Raw genomic sequence first — 14,309 nt, forward strand, 5'->3', positions numbered from 1 at the left:
TGAAGAGGCAAGAGAGAGAGGGGGTGGGGAGAGGAAGGAGGGAGGGAACATGCCAGGGAGTGGACTTTTTTATTGGGGAACAAAAAATTCTGGGGATAATCCCATCCAATGAAGATTAAGGGGGGCAGCGTTCTAAGGTCAGGGGTGACGATTGGGTCTTCAGGGTAGTGGTCAGACACGCCTCCACACAGACAAGCCCTCAGACCTGAGAAGGGTGGAGAAAGCTCTGGACACAAGATGTGCCTAAGCACCTCTCGCCCAGCCAGGGAGGAAACTCAAATCACGTTGGAGGATGGCCTCCCACAGAGATGAGCACACTCTTTTCCAGGAATGTGTGTGAGATGTTTCTGCCCAGGGAAGCCCTTCAGAGTCTCAGCACCCAGGGTCCTTACTGGCTGCCAGACATGTGGGCACTCTCTGCATGGCATATACCAAGACTCCAGGCCTGCAGAAAGAAGGCAGGAGTTCAGCATAACCCCCATGGATGTATGAAAAGTCTAGGCCCAGTGAGCCAGTTATCACCAGTTATTATTAATTATAATTTAGACAAAGTTCTGTCTTATTGTAGAGAGCTATTTACTAGTCAAACCTAAGTCTGCTCTGTCTACTCTTTTCTAGACACTGGTTCATATTAAAATGTGATCATTAGGTCTATCATGAAGTAAAAGAAAACTCTTAAATTTATAGATATATCTCTTAATATAGTTTTTTTTAATAACTGAATATGTGCTTACATTCCTAGGCAAAATTTGGACTTTCTCTAAACTTCTGATTCTTTGATTTCTTAAATATCATATAAGCTGACCATAGACATTTATATTGTTTTTTTCTTTTATCTATTTATAGATCTTGGAATTTCTGGTACTACATCAAAAAAGTAAGTGCTTTGAAATTACCTGGTTTCCTTTTGACAATGTATTTCTGTTTATTTGAGACTATCAAACATTGCATTCATACAACACATTCTCAGCCTACATAATTTCAAAGTTGGTTTATATTTCATTTGGGGTTTTTGTTATTCTGCTGACACCTCCAAACTATTGCTCAGCAATGAAAAGGAGTAATATATTTCTGTCTCCAAGATTGTCAATGTTATGTCTAGAAATCCCTGGGGATGTGCTTTGAATATTTTAATAGCTTTAAATTCTATATTCATACTATCTTCCTAGCTAACATTGATTTCAAATAGTCTTTCATGGAGTATCAGTTTCAAGGAAGAATAGCAAACAATGTACCCTTTTCTTAGATGTATGTTTTGACATTTAGTTGGGACACATTTTACAGAAAGTGGCACCTTACAATCACTGTAAGTCAGCTTGTAGACATGATATTTTGTGTGAAACCTTTATTAAACCCTCTAAGAATCCAAAAGATGGCATCACTAATGCATGTTAAATTAAATGCCATCTAAGAGTTCAGAGGTACTGTAATTTTATTTGGAATTTACTATAATGAGTGAGGAATTCAGATGGATTTTCTGGCATACTTTCCTACTTATATGTTATAAGAAATTTCTATTATCATTGAGGTCCAAACTATATATGATTTTTTTTCAAATGTTTATAAGATTTCTTAGTTACAATATGATAAGACTCCTCTGTAAGTTTTAACCTATTCTCCTTTTTACCACTTGACTCAGAGTACTTTTAAACCCAAATAAAAGAATCTTAGGAGCCATGCACCATTTTTTCTAATTCTAGTTTTTCATTATTTATTTTGCCTGCTTGATTTTAGGGGAGATCTTCAGTGGAATGCTGGAGAGAAAAAGTTGACTGGTGGAGCCAACTGGCAGCCGAAAGTAACTCCAGCCACGTGGTCAGCAGGTGTTCCATCAAGTGCACCTTTGGTACGCAACCCTCAGAGGCCAGGGCAGTGTGGGCAAGTGTATAGAGCAGGGTGTGTTTTGCTAAACTTGACCACTGACCTTGTACTTCATCTTCCACATTGAAAAAGTATAAGCAAGATGCAGACTTTACTGAAATTCAAATTCCATTGAATTAAATATTTTAATAATTATGACTTATTTTTATTTTAAATATTTTCAAATAGTAACTATGTTTTGTCTCTGTGTAAAATTATGGAAATGGTTTTTAAAAAGCATTTAATATCACTTGACAATTATATATTTTATCACACTGCTTATCAGTGTCCTGATTATCAATAAATAATGAAAGCTTTTTTTTTATTACCAGGAAGATTGGGCAGTTTTCTACTGTGTAAGTGGCATTTTGTTTTGAAACTCTATTTAATTTTTGCTCACCACTTTTAAAATTCAAACTGCTAACATCATCTTTTCCATAGAGTTTTAGTGGATTTAATTTTGATATTTTAATTTTCTATATATGCCTCTATTTAAGCAAATCTAAGCAAGTCACTGTTTCCCAAGGCCACTTGCAGTTTTCCACCTTTGCTTACCACCCTCACCTGTCTACATCATACCCATCTCTAAAGCTCCCTTGGCACCATTCTTTCCTTGTTACTGAATTAATTCTTAATCATCACTCACTACTCCCAGCTAAACAAACATGCATGGAAGTAAATTAATATAACTTAGAATGTAAATGTTATGCTAAGTGAGAGAAACCATACACAAAAGGCTACATAGCATAGGATTCTGTTTGGATGCAGCATCTGGAATAAAGAAGTCAAAAAAAGAAAAGAAAGGAAAAGAAGCAGGGAGCAAATTACTATATTCTTCTGGGGGAAGGGGAAATTGGAAGTCTTTTGGGGTCTTAGAAATGTTCTGGGATTAGATAATGTTGATGATTTCACAATATTATAAATATACTAATACTGAATTGTACAACTGTTAAAATGGTAAATTTAAGTAGTATGTGAATTTTAGCTCAGTAAAACATTTTTAAAAGAAAGAAAATACTAATGATTGTATTTCTGATTCACTCTTTACCCATCAATCAAAGGCTAGGTGATAGACTATTTACCAAACCCTAATTATATCATTAGGACTTAAGGCTATGAAGGGGAAAAAGGTTTTATTTATTATCAAAACAAAATAAACTTGCAGAAATTCTTGATTAATATACTTTTAAATTGCTTTAAGCTCAAAATAACCTTATGCCAAGTGTCATATTTTGGAGTGACATATTCTCCTACCCTACAACACCCTTTGCCTAGTTTATAATTAGATTATTAGTGGAGCTTTAAGAGATTGTCATACATTCTTAATAATAAGTGCTCATCAGATATATGATTTGCAAATATTTTATCTCATTTTGTAAACTATCTTTTCATTTTCTTGATAGTGTTCTTTGATATTCAACATTTTTAATTCTGATAAACTCATTATACCTAATTTTTTCTTTTAATTCATGTGCTTTTGGTATCATATTTAAGAAACCATTGTTTAATTCAAGGTCTTAAAGCTTTTCAATTGTTTCCAAGAGTTTTATAGTGTAATCTCTTAAATTAAGTCTTGGGCCTATTTGTGTGTGTGTGTGTGTGTGTGTGTGTGTGTGTCTAGGTCCAGTGTAATTATTTGCATGTGGAAATCCTGTTGTAGAAGAAACATTTGTTGAAAAGACTATTGTTTCTCTTTTAATTGTTTTCAATACTCTTGACAAAAATCAATTGGTCATAGAGACATATAGGTTTATTTCCAGATTCTTTCTTATGTTGTGTTAGATCTATATGTCTATCATTATGCTAATAGCATGCTATTTTGATTAATGTAGCTTTGTGGTAAGTTTTAAAACCAGGAAGTTTGAGTTTTCCAAATTTCTTCTTTTTTAAGACTATTTTGGCTATTCTTGTCCCCTTGCATTTTCATATAAACTTTAAATTCAGTTTGTCAATTTCTAAAAACAAAAGGGGGAGGCAGTCAAAATTTAGATAGGAATTGCCTACTGCATTCTTTCCATTATTATGTCTTCAAATCCATGAACACAGACCAACTTTTCATTTTCTTAGTTGTTCTTTAATTTCTTTCAATGATGTTTTATGATTGCCAGTATACAAGTATTATACTCTCTTGTTAAATTTATTCCTAAATATTTTATTATTTTTGATATTATTATAAATGGAATTATTATCACAAATATATTTTTGATTGATCATTGTTAGCATAAAATGAACTACCACAATTATTTTTATATATTGATCTTATATCCTCAGCTTTAAAGAAATTATTTATTAGTTTTGGTACTTTCTTGTTTGAATTCTGTGGGGTTTTCTATATTTAAGATCATGTCATCTGTGAATAAAGATAGTTTTATTCTTTCCTTTTCAGTCTGCTATTTCATCCTTTTTTCTGCTAATTTCCCTGGCTGAAATTTCTGGTGCATCTTGTTCTTGGAAGAAATCTTTCAATCATTTACCTTTGGGGTTTTTTTTAGATACCCTTTGTCAGATTGAGGACTTTCTCTTCTCTCCCTAGTTTGTTGAGTAGGTTTTTGTTTGTTTGTTTGTTTTTTGGTTTTGGTTTTGGTTTGGTTTTGTCATGAAAGGGTGTTAGTTTTATCAATTTTTTTTTTCTGTATCTATTGAGATGTTTGTTCATTGTGATTTTCTCTAATTTGGTCTTGAGGTCTCTGTTAGGAAATGAATATAGTCCTGCCCTAATGGGGCTTCAGGGCAGTGATTATGAATGTTCACAGTGCCTTTAAAGGACACTTCTTTATCCTTGTGAGCCACCAAGTGCCTAAATGTCTAATTCATGACCAGGTATCCCTCTCACGGGAGACTTGTATAGTGGCAAATAAACTTAGCTAAACTGGGGAGCAGAAGATGGGATTACAGTAAGGTAAAATGCCACAAAACATATTGTTTTTACCAAGATTCCTCTAATTTTCAATAAGTACTTCATGGATTGCTGCAAATTTTTAGATAGTTTCTAGAATCCATTAAAGATAATTCTGACAGTTGTTGCCTGTTTTTTCATTACTTTTATGGATGAGGGGATTTTGGAGTCCCTTAGTTCATCATTTTTGCTGACATCACTATAGTATCTTCTTTTAATTAGGATTTGTTCTAATGATCAATTTAAATTATTACAGTAGGATTAATTTTTAAACAAGAGGGAAATATTAGGAAGTTTTGATGCATGACTGAAAACTGAGCCCTGAACTTGATAACAGCACATGCATTCTGTATTATGTGCAGTCTTCTAAAGGCTTTCTATTCTGAGAATTAATTTTGGTCCTTGTGCAACAGCCAAAACTTAAAAAGAAGCAAATAAAACATAGAAAAGAGTAATGTGAAACATAGAAAGGAATGATATAAAAGTGGGAGAGGTGATATTGGCCAAATTATATTGTTATATATTTTGTGCATGCATGAATATGTAACAAATTACACCATTATAAACAACTATAATGCACCGATAAAAATATGGAAGAAATTTAAGGGGGAGTGGAAGCCAACCATTAAAATGTAAATTAAAATAGGATCCTCATGTCTAACCTGTCAAAGGAAATGATAGGAAAAGAGAAGCTTAGAGAAGCTTAATTCATTCCCAGTGAGGGTGAGTATAAGGAATTTGAGAGGAAGCCAATGTTCTTGCAAGCCAGCTAATCCAAACAGTACTACCAACAGTAAATAGTACTACCATCAAGTTAGTAACTTTGTTTATATCATTGGTGTAGTACTAGAGTCATCTGCTTTTTAAACTTAAAACCAAAATTTGAGATTTCTTTATATCTCCACACATAAACTTGAAATACATGCATTTTTAAATTATATTGTCATTTTAAAAACAAATTATTTTGTTTCTTTGTGTGTGTTTGTTTGGGGTGTATGTGTGTGTGCATGCGCTCATGTGGTTGTGTGGGTATGTGTGTACAGCAAGGAGCAGTACCTCCAACCAGTTCAGTTCCTCCTGTGGCCGGGGCCCCATCTGTTGGACAACCTGGAGCAGGATTTGGAATGGTGAGTGATGACCTATTCTAAAAATTGTAATTACATTTCTATGTTCTTTGCCAAATCCCAAATTATCAAATACTCCTACAGAATATAATTCTCCCCAAAATGCAGCAAACTTAAAAAGTTACCTGCTTCAGGCCTTAAGTGGCCTACCATGTAGTTATAAAAATCAGTTATAAAATACTTAAATTCTGCCACCAAATTACAGTACATTGTTATGTCCCTTTTGGAATAATATATGCTAATCGTAATCTTAATGCAATGAATCAAAATCAGCCCTGAATCACTATACTAGGACTTTTCACTAATCAGCAACTTTTAGGGCCATAGAGAAACAAGTTTTTATCTCTTCAAGAGTTATGCTTGAAGAAGGTGAATGAGCAGCAAGGCCTGGTTGGGATGAGGATGCTGTGTAGCCATCCGGCCTGTATCCCTGCTCAGGGACTCTCCCATCTGACAGCCTCAACACCCAGAGGTCAAAATAACAAATTCCAGTTTTTCACCCACCTGGAATCTTCAAAAATTGTGAGAAGCATATAAAAATCATCCTTGTTGGGGTGTCACCCTGATGACTCCACTGGGCTCTAAACAAGTCTTCCTTTTCAGCCTCCTGCTGGGACAGGCATGCCCATGATGCCTCAGCAGCCAGTCATGTTTGCACAGCCCATGATGAGGCCACCCTTTGGAGCCACAGCTGTACCTGGCACACAGGTCTGTCTCTTCATGTATACAGATCAGTGACATTAACCCCTAAGTATAAGACTGTCATGTGGTTAACTGTTTCAACGGTGTTTTTACCTAATGTGCTTCTCATACCTGTTGCTTCAGAAGTGAAGGAATCAGAGAAGACAGATTAGCAAGAGTGTGAGGTCTTGGGGGAAAGCTAACTGTCCTAAGGTCTGTTCTTCTTTTACTTAACTCAAAATGGTACAGGAAAACAACCAGGCATGTGAATCATCCAAGGCATGCATCCCGAGAAGTGAGTACTTCTGATCCGTGGTTTTATTATGTGTTTCCAGAGTTAGCCAGAAAAGTTCAAGGCATAGTCCTCCAGGCTGCCAACTCTGCCTAATACTTGTGACATCAACAGCAGTGAGTTTGCCAAACTGCAAAGTCTCAGGGAACCGTGCCATAAGAATCTCCTCTCTTCAAACATCAGCCACGAGTTTGGGAATCCCCAGGGCCACCATCACTTCAGACTAGCTAGCTATAAATTTGAGGTTTTCCATGACAATCCTCAGATTTGATAATTCTCTAGAATGACTCCCAGAACTCAAAAATGTGCCAAATTTAGGATCACAGTTTTCTTTGTAGTGAACAGATACAAATTAGATGCAGCTAAAGAAAGAGATCATGAGTGACATCTATGAGAACTTCAAGCATGAAACTTCTCTGGCCTCAGGGATATGTTTCTCTCCCAGCATCAATGTATGACAATACACACACAGTGTTGCAGCTCAGGAAGCTCACTCAAGCATTAAGGTCCAGAGTTATTGAGGCCTCATTACATAAAAATGATAGGTTGAAAAAAAAAAAGAAAAAAAGAGCGAGATTGAGAAAGAGAAATATTAGATATGAGTTAGGTTCAATTTCCAACCCTCCTCCTTCTGAAGATCAGGTTGGCTTTATGTGGTAGGTCTTTCTGGCATGGCCCACCTCCATGCTGAGTTATTTTGTCAGCATAATCTAGGAAGAGCCCCTGGGAGTCACCTGGTTAGCATAATTTTATCAGGCAGGTTGCAGGAGCCCATCATGAAAAGCAAATTTTCTGTCACTCAGAAAATCACAAAGATTAGAGGTCACCTAGTAGGATCCAGGACAAAGGGAAAATGTGTCTTGAGGCAAAATTCCTTACTATGCCACCATGTGCTCCCTCCGTTTACCAAGGTGTCAAAATATGCCCAATAAATGCACTTTGTTGAACTGCTGCTAATACTCATCGTACTGATGAATTATTCTTTCTTGACTCCTCTGTTTAATTATCTGGCAAGGTAGAAACATATATGTGGAACCAAGGAGATCTTCACCATTGAGAAAGTGACTTGGACAGAGTCAGCACCAAATTATAACTCTAGTAGCAGCACACCAAACAAACTGAACAAAATAGCTCAAGTAGAGTTTACTGATATCAATGTATGGTTTCTTTCACTCCTATAATATTTTTAATTTATTAAGTGGATATTTATCTGTAGGATACTTACTCTAGAATTTCTGAGTATACTCTAACCCCATTTGCTTTCTTGATCTGCATCTAAATCCATCTTCTACTTGTTTCCCAAATTTGCTTTCAACTTCTTCACTTTAATACCTCAAAAGCCACAGTGATCAGGAGAAAAAAATGGTGGTTGTTGAAAAAGACAACTTGGAATATGAGAAGCCCTAGCCTTCATGGCCATAACAACATACTGACTTCAGGACAGGTTTTCTAGTCTGCTTGGAGACCAAGAAACCCTGCCTAGTGTTGTTTTTATGGAGGGTATGAGGAAGGTTTGGGACCTACTCATGGGTTAAGTTTAACCTTGTATGCTTAAATTCTAAGATGAATCTCACTGTGGTTTCCTTGATGGTTGAATAGACCTGTGAATATTTATCATATTTGAGGAAGACAGAATGTTTCTGTTTTAATGAACAATGTTTTTGAAGTTGTTTTTTAGTCTTGTATTTGGTGTGTTGAAAGCTTTAGAAAAAAATTAATATAGAGAGATATATGTGGAACCAAAGAGATTTTATTAATATAATCTTATTACTAAAAGTAATTGTTTTTCTTGCATAATACCATATTTAGCATCAATTATTTACCTAATTTGGAAAATAGATGATATGAGAATATATTGTTTTAATCAGTAATTGAATTTAGAATAAATCAGGGAATGGTATATCAGATAATTTTTATGTTTTCTATTTCCAAGAAGCATAATAACCCCAGAGTATAAAATAAAATGAGTTTGTAGCTTCAGAATTCATAGTAGTTTTAATATTAATGATGCCTGGACTATCCCAATATTCATTAATTGGTTGATATTGAAACATTGTCATCTCACATGATTATTAATTGTGGACCAATTCTACAGTTTCTTCCAAGCAATTTCAAGGTTGGTGTTTATTTTTTATGAGAATTCAATTAAGCATTATCTCAGTTCTACAAATGGAAATTTGACAGATAGATAATGCAGTAGTTTCTGGACATAGGAACACATCTGAAAATCCTTAATTCTGGAGCTCTGCTTCCTGAACCAATAAAAACATATACCCTGCCCCAAAGTCCCAGAGTTCTGAAATTCCTATCATCTTACAAGCATGGGAAATTAATTAGATTCAAAGGATAGATGTCAGGTATTACTCTAGACAGAGTGAGTGAGATTTTTTTAAGGTCTTTACCCTGACATTCCTGCAGAAGCCTGCTTCCAGAAATTATTTCTGTCACAGATGAAAATCATTTAGTTATTGGTTCAATAGAAGCAAAATGAGTTAATTCTTTTTCCTTTTACTACAAGTCCCATATGTTTCTTTCCTGTAATTATTTAGCCTTCTCTGTGAGCTGGACAGGTGGGACTGGGATTAGAACTCAGTGGTGTTCACAAATAGAACCCTAAAATAATTTATGTGAAATCTTAGCATATTTAGTTAATAATATTAAGTAATTTCATAAGTGGCTGTCTGCAAACTTTCCTTTCAATTTTCCTTTCAAACTGATTGTCACTGTGAAAAAAGCCATTTAAATTTCTTTATTAGTTTAGTAGTACTAATAACTCAAAGTAAAAGTGTTTTTATAGAAAAAATGATCACTTTTTGTTTGTTTGTTTGTTTTACTGTATATTTGTAATATCCTTATGTGACTAATTTTTTACATCTCCCTAATTCATGTCCATATTGTTCTACCAGAGTCCCCAAATTTTACTTTGGCTAAATTTGATGTCAGGAAATTTCAAGAAAGCCAAATATCATTTGAATTGTATTTTACCACTCCAAAATTAAACACAACACTGTGACTAAGTAGAACAAAGTAGTTTTTTTTTTTTTAACTTTTAGCCATCTATTCTTCTGCATGTTTTTTTTTCTGCAATATATGTTCTGCCTAATGCTTACCTATCTCTCTGTTTGCTTTCTATCTCTGCTCTTTGGGGCTGGGTTTCTCCCTATTAGCTTTCTCCAAGCCCTACACCTGCCACTCAGAGTCCCAAGAAACCTCCAGCAAAGGACCCATTAGCGGATCTTAACATCAAGGATTTCTTGTAAACAATTTAAGGTATCTTCTATTGAGATTTTCCTGTGGACTTTTAATAATGAGCTATACAGTGCTTGGCTATTTCAGATATGATATTTGTTCTTTATGTGTTTTGAGTGGATGTGTATAATGATAACTCAAATGTTTCAAGTTTTAAAATTGATATTAAAAGCTATCATTATTAATGATTTTTTTAAAAAAATTTACTTATAAAACTAGGAGGAAGAGACCACACCTGTAATTAGTGGCATATACCTGTAATCTCAGGAAGCTGAGGCAGGAGGATAGAAAGCTTGAGGCCAGCCTGGGCAACTTAGCAAGACCCTGTCTCAAAAATAAAAGATAATATTTTTTTAATGGATGGGAGATGTAGCTCAATGTTACAGCACTCCTGAGTTCAGTCCCTAGTACCACAAAAGAAAGAAAAACTAGGAGGGAGAGAAACCTCCAAGTTGTCCTTATCCTGAAAATCACAAAGATTATACTGATAAAATACAAAAGTTGCCCAAACTTCTTGATAAATTAGAAGATTAATGCTTTATTCCATGACTGAAATTAATAGAAAGCTAATATTTGTAATATTAATTTCTAACAATCTAGTTTTAAGTCTCATCAATTTCATTAAAAGTGACTCATTGTGAATTTATGGAAGGAAGCTTATGAAGGAATAATGTTTACTGTTAACCCTGCACCTAATGGTGGGTAGGTTCTTAGCAAATATTTTGCTCAATTAAACTGCTTTTCTTTTACATAGTATTTTTCATATCTACTTCCCAGTCATTAATATCTTTGAACTTCTCAGTAGGAGATGAAACTCTGTGCAGTAAACTACCCAGAATTAATTTTTTATATAGCTAGAAGAACTGATTCTTGATAATTGAGTGATTTACTCAGGGTCTGGCAAAAAGAACAGTAAGAAGGTGGAAGCTTTTGGACCACTATCCAGTGGTACTTTCATTATACATCTACTGCCTATGTATATTAAAAACTCCCTCTAATGCCTACTGAGATTTCTGTGGAATTCTGCTTTGTAATCATTTTTCTTATATACCAATAGGATTAATAACATGTCACTTTAATATCTCAGTCAAGTCATTTCTCCTCAGGCACACTTTTCCACTTTGGATTGGGTTGATTAGACTTAAGTAGATGTTGGTATAAGTAAGACAAGGAGCACTTATTTCATAGCAATTAGTTTCAGGAGTAATCGAGAAAACAGCCTTGAGTAGCCTTTTATCACCACTTGTTAAGTAAATATTGCTGTCATCACATGCCTGGAACTTCAGTGAGTATCAGAAGAAGAAATGCCTGAGAGAGTCTCTGCCCTCAGGGATTCACAGCCCAGAGAGAGGCAGACACAGAGGATTCTATGAGTTCTAGCTAAGCCTTAAGACCCCAGGAAAGGTTTCTTGGCAGAAATGACTGATGAACAAAGTGGAAAGTGGTGTGAGAGAAGAAATTGGGTCACCAGGGATAGCTCCCTTCTCTCCTGTTCTGTCACTTGTTCAACTGTTCAGTGAGTGACTCATTGAACACCATAATGAAATAGAAGCAAAAAATAATGGAAGTCACTGCCATTCCAATGTTTTATTTTCACTCTTCTATTTTAAAGGTTAGCTATTCTTAATTTATCCTGTCTTATAATTAAGATTGCTAATAAGTATCTAAAGCTCAAGTTTCTGTTGATGTGATCTTTGTTTAAAATGAAACTGTGCATGGAAAAATTGATTGTTTTTAAGTTTCCTGACTGAAATTTTAAGCTTATTTTAAGGAACTTTGAAAAATACATAAATGTGAATGTGTTAATATAGAAACCTTTGGTATAAAGCTCTTTTGTAGTAACTATGAAGTAAAATTGCAGAGGACATAAAATGTTTAAGGGAGGCATGATAGTCTGTTTTCTAACTGAAGTACTTTTTTCTTCACAGCTGCAATTTTTGTGACTGAATAGGAAAAATAATGAGTTTGGAGACTTCAAATAAGATTGATGCTCAGAGTTTCAAAGTGAGCCACCAGTACCAAACCCAATGCTTACTCATAACTTCTCTTCCAAAATGTGTAGCACAGCTGTGAAAGTGAACGTTAGGAATGTGTACTACTTTAGCTGTTATCCCTACTCTCAAAATTGTAGTGTATTTGGGTTATTTGTGTGTTGTATGATGTAAACAATGAATGGATGTTTCCGATGCCTATATTGCTTTTCTGGACCTTGCCCATGGATGGATGATGCAGCTGTTGTATGGTGAGCCATTTGGAAAGATGTGTCTGTGTTTTCGAAGGTTTCAATGTATATATAACTTTTGGACAAACCCTAAACTCTTCCCATAAATTCTCTTTTCTTCTGTATCTCTGTTACAAGCGTAATGTGATAATATCTGATAGTAAGGAAAACACTCTTAAATATACAAAACTTTTTTTCCGTGTGAAGTACATTTTTCCAATCACAGAAACTTCAACTGTTGTGAGAAATGTTTATTTTTGTGGCACTGTATATGTTAAGAAATTTTATTTTAAAAAATATAAAGGTTAACGTCCATAATAAATACTTCTCCTTGAAGCTACCTTATCAAGAATGAAAAATCATATGGGAAGAATTCCATATTTATCACTGCTATATTAAAATATATATTTTAATTATATTTGCAGGTTTTGCATCTAAATTGACCTATTTATTCATTCTTGATTAAATGCACTGAAAAGTAAAGCGTCCGTTTCTATCACGTCTGTGAAAATGCAATTAGAAATGTGCTATTTACGTGATTATGAAAGCACCCCAAGGTATATCTGTAATTTAAAGATTACTGCAAATGTTTTTACTTTACTGTGGGTTTTATGTACATCTGTTCATTTAGTATTTCTTTGTGTGTTCTATAGGCTAGTGTTTTTCCATCCTTCAACTGAGCTCAAACTAGGTTTTGTTGTACCATTGTGATTAGGATTTAAACTTATTCAGAGAATTGTATCCTTTACTGTACATACTGTATTCTTTAATTTTTAATTTGTTGTCATACTGTCTGTGCTGATGGCTTGGCTTAAGATTTTGATGCACACATGAGGTCACTGTTGATCAGTGTTGCTAGTGGCTTGGCAGCTCTTTGTAAAAGCATATTGGGTTGGAAAGGCATTTGCCTATTTTTCAAATTATTTAATAGATGTATGGTACCATTTAAAAGTGGTTGTATCTGAATTTACTGTGGGGATAACATACACTGTAATGGGGAAAAATTACCTAAAACCAATTTCAAAATGGCTTTTCTTTGTATTTTGGTTTAAAAACCCAGTGCATGTACGCCCTCTGAGATGCAATAAACACCTTGAACAAAGAAAATGCAAACATAACCTTTCTCTCTCTCTGATTACTTTTAGGGAAAAGGTCTGTATCAAATGACATAAATAGCATACACAAAATATGGGGAGTTTTTAAATATTTGAGGTGAGACATACTGTCCATGCCAATACAGTTTTGATTATTTTTTAATAAATTTAAAAGAAGGTGAAAAGTCTTTTTTTCTTCTTTTCACTTTTGTGATGCTGGGGATTGAACCCAGAGCCTTATGCATATGAGGCAAGCGCTCTACCACTGAACCACAAACCCACCCCAGAAAAAGCTATTTTAATGAATGTTCATTACACTTGGGACTCCATGGCTGGTACCAAATAAATTAAAGTTCCATGTTCCAAATATCTGTTTATTTTTAGGGCGAACTTTCTTTTGAAACATGGAATTAAAGACTTGTAATCATTTTTCAAGAATTCTCCATGGAATTTGAAGAATAATGACTTTAGATTCTCATTGACACACACAATTGCATATACAATGTTAAGTCTCACACAAAATTGGAATTAGTGTGTGTGTGTGTGTGTGTGTGTGTGTGTGTGTGTGTTTTACTGGAGATAGAAGCCAGGAGAGCTTTACCATTGAGCTATATCCCAGCTGTATTATTATTATTATTATTATTTTATTTCAAGACTGGGTCCTGCTAAATTACTGAGGCCAGCCTCTCCCTTGCAATTTTCTACTTCAGCCTCCTGAGTAGCTGAGATCATAGGTGGACCTGACTAGATTAACCTATTTTTAAAAAATTGGGTGACTTTACTCCTACAATTAGAATGTTATAACATTTCGAAAAGTAGTCCAATCTTGGGGCTGGAGATGTCACTAGTAGTAGAGCATTTGCCGAGCACCCTCAAGGCTCTTAATCCCCAG

General features: G+C 34.7%; 1 protein-coding gene across 11 annotated transcripts in view; it reads left to right on the forward strand.

The window, feature by feature from the left end:
- Window positions 1-13,441, forward strand: part of Snap91 (synaptosome associated protein 91) — a 120,388-nt gene extending 106,947 nt beyond the window's left edge. For 6 of the 11 annotated variants that reach the window (XM_058575871.1, XM_058575875.1, XM_058575892.1 and 3 more), the window contains 7 exons: window positions 847-877; window positions 1,735-1,846; window positions 2,193-2,216; window positions 5,800-5,883; window positions 6,484-6,588; window positions 10,021-10,123; window positions 12,031-13,441. In XM_058575871.1, coding sequence (XP_058431854.1) covers window positions 847-877; window positions 1,735-1,846; window positions 2,193-2,216; window positions 5,800-5,883; window positions 6,484-6,588; window positions 10,021-10,113 — 449 coding nt within the window. In that variant the 3' untranslated portion in view covers window positions 10,114-10,123; window positions 12,031-13,441. The remainder of the gene's footprint in view (window positions 1-846; window positions 878-1,734; window positions 1,847-2,192; window positions 2,217-5,799; window positions 5,884-6,483; window positions 6,589-10,020; window positions 10,124-12,030) is intronic. The other 5 variants (XM_058575893.1, XM_058575887.1, XM_058575882.1 and 2 more) reach the window with 2 other exon arrangements.
- The last annotated feature ends 868 nt before the right edge of the window (window positions 13,442-14,309 follow it).

This window comes from Marmota monax, unplaced genomic scaffold (genome assembly GCF_021218885.2).
Source record: "Marmota monax isolate L192 unplaced genomic scaffold, Marmota_monax_Labrador192_F-V1.1 WCK01_AAM20220418_F8-fsc00013, whole genome shotgun sequence".
In the NCBI taxonomy this organism is placed as follows: domain Eukaryota; kingdom Metazoa; phylum Chordata; class Mammalia; order Rodentia; family Sciuridae; genus Marmota; species Marmota monax.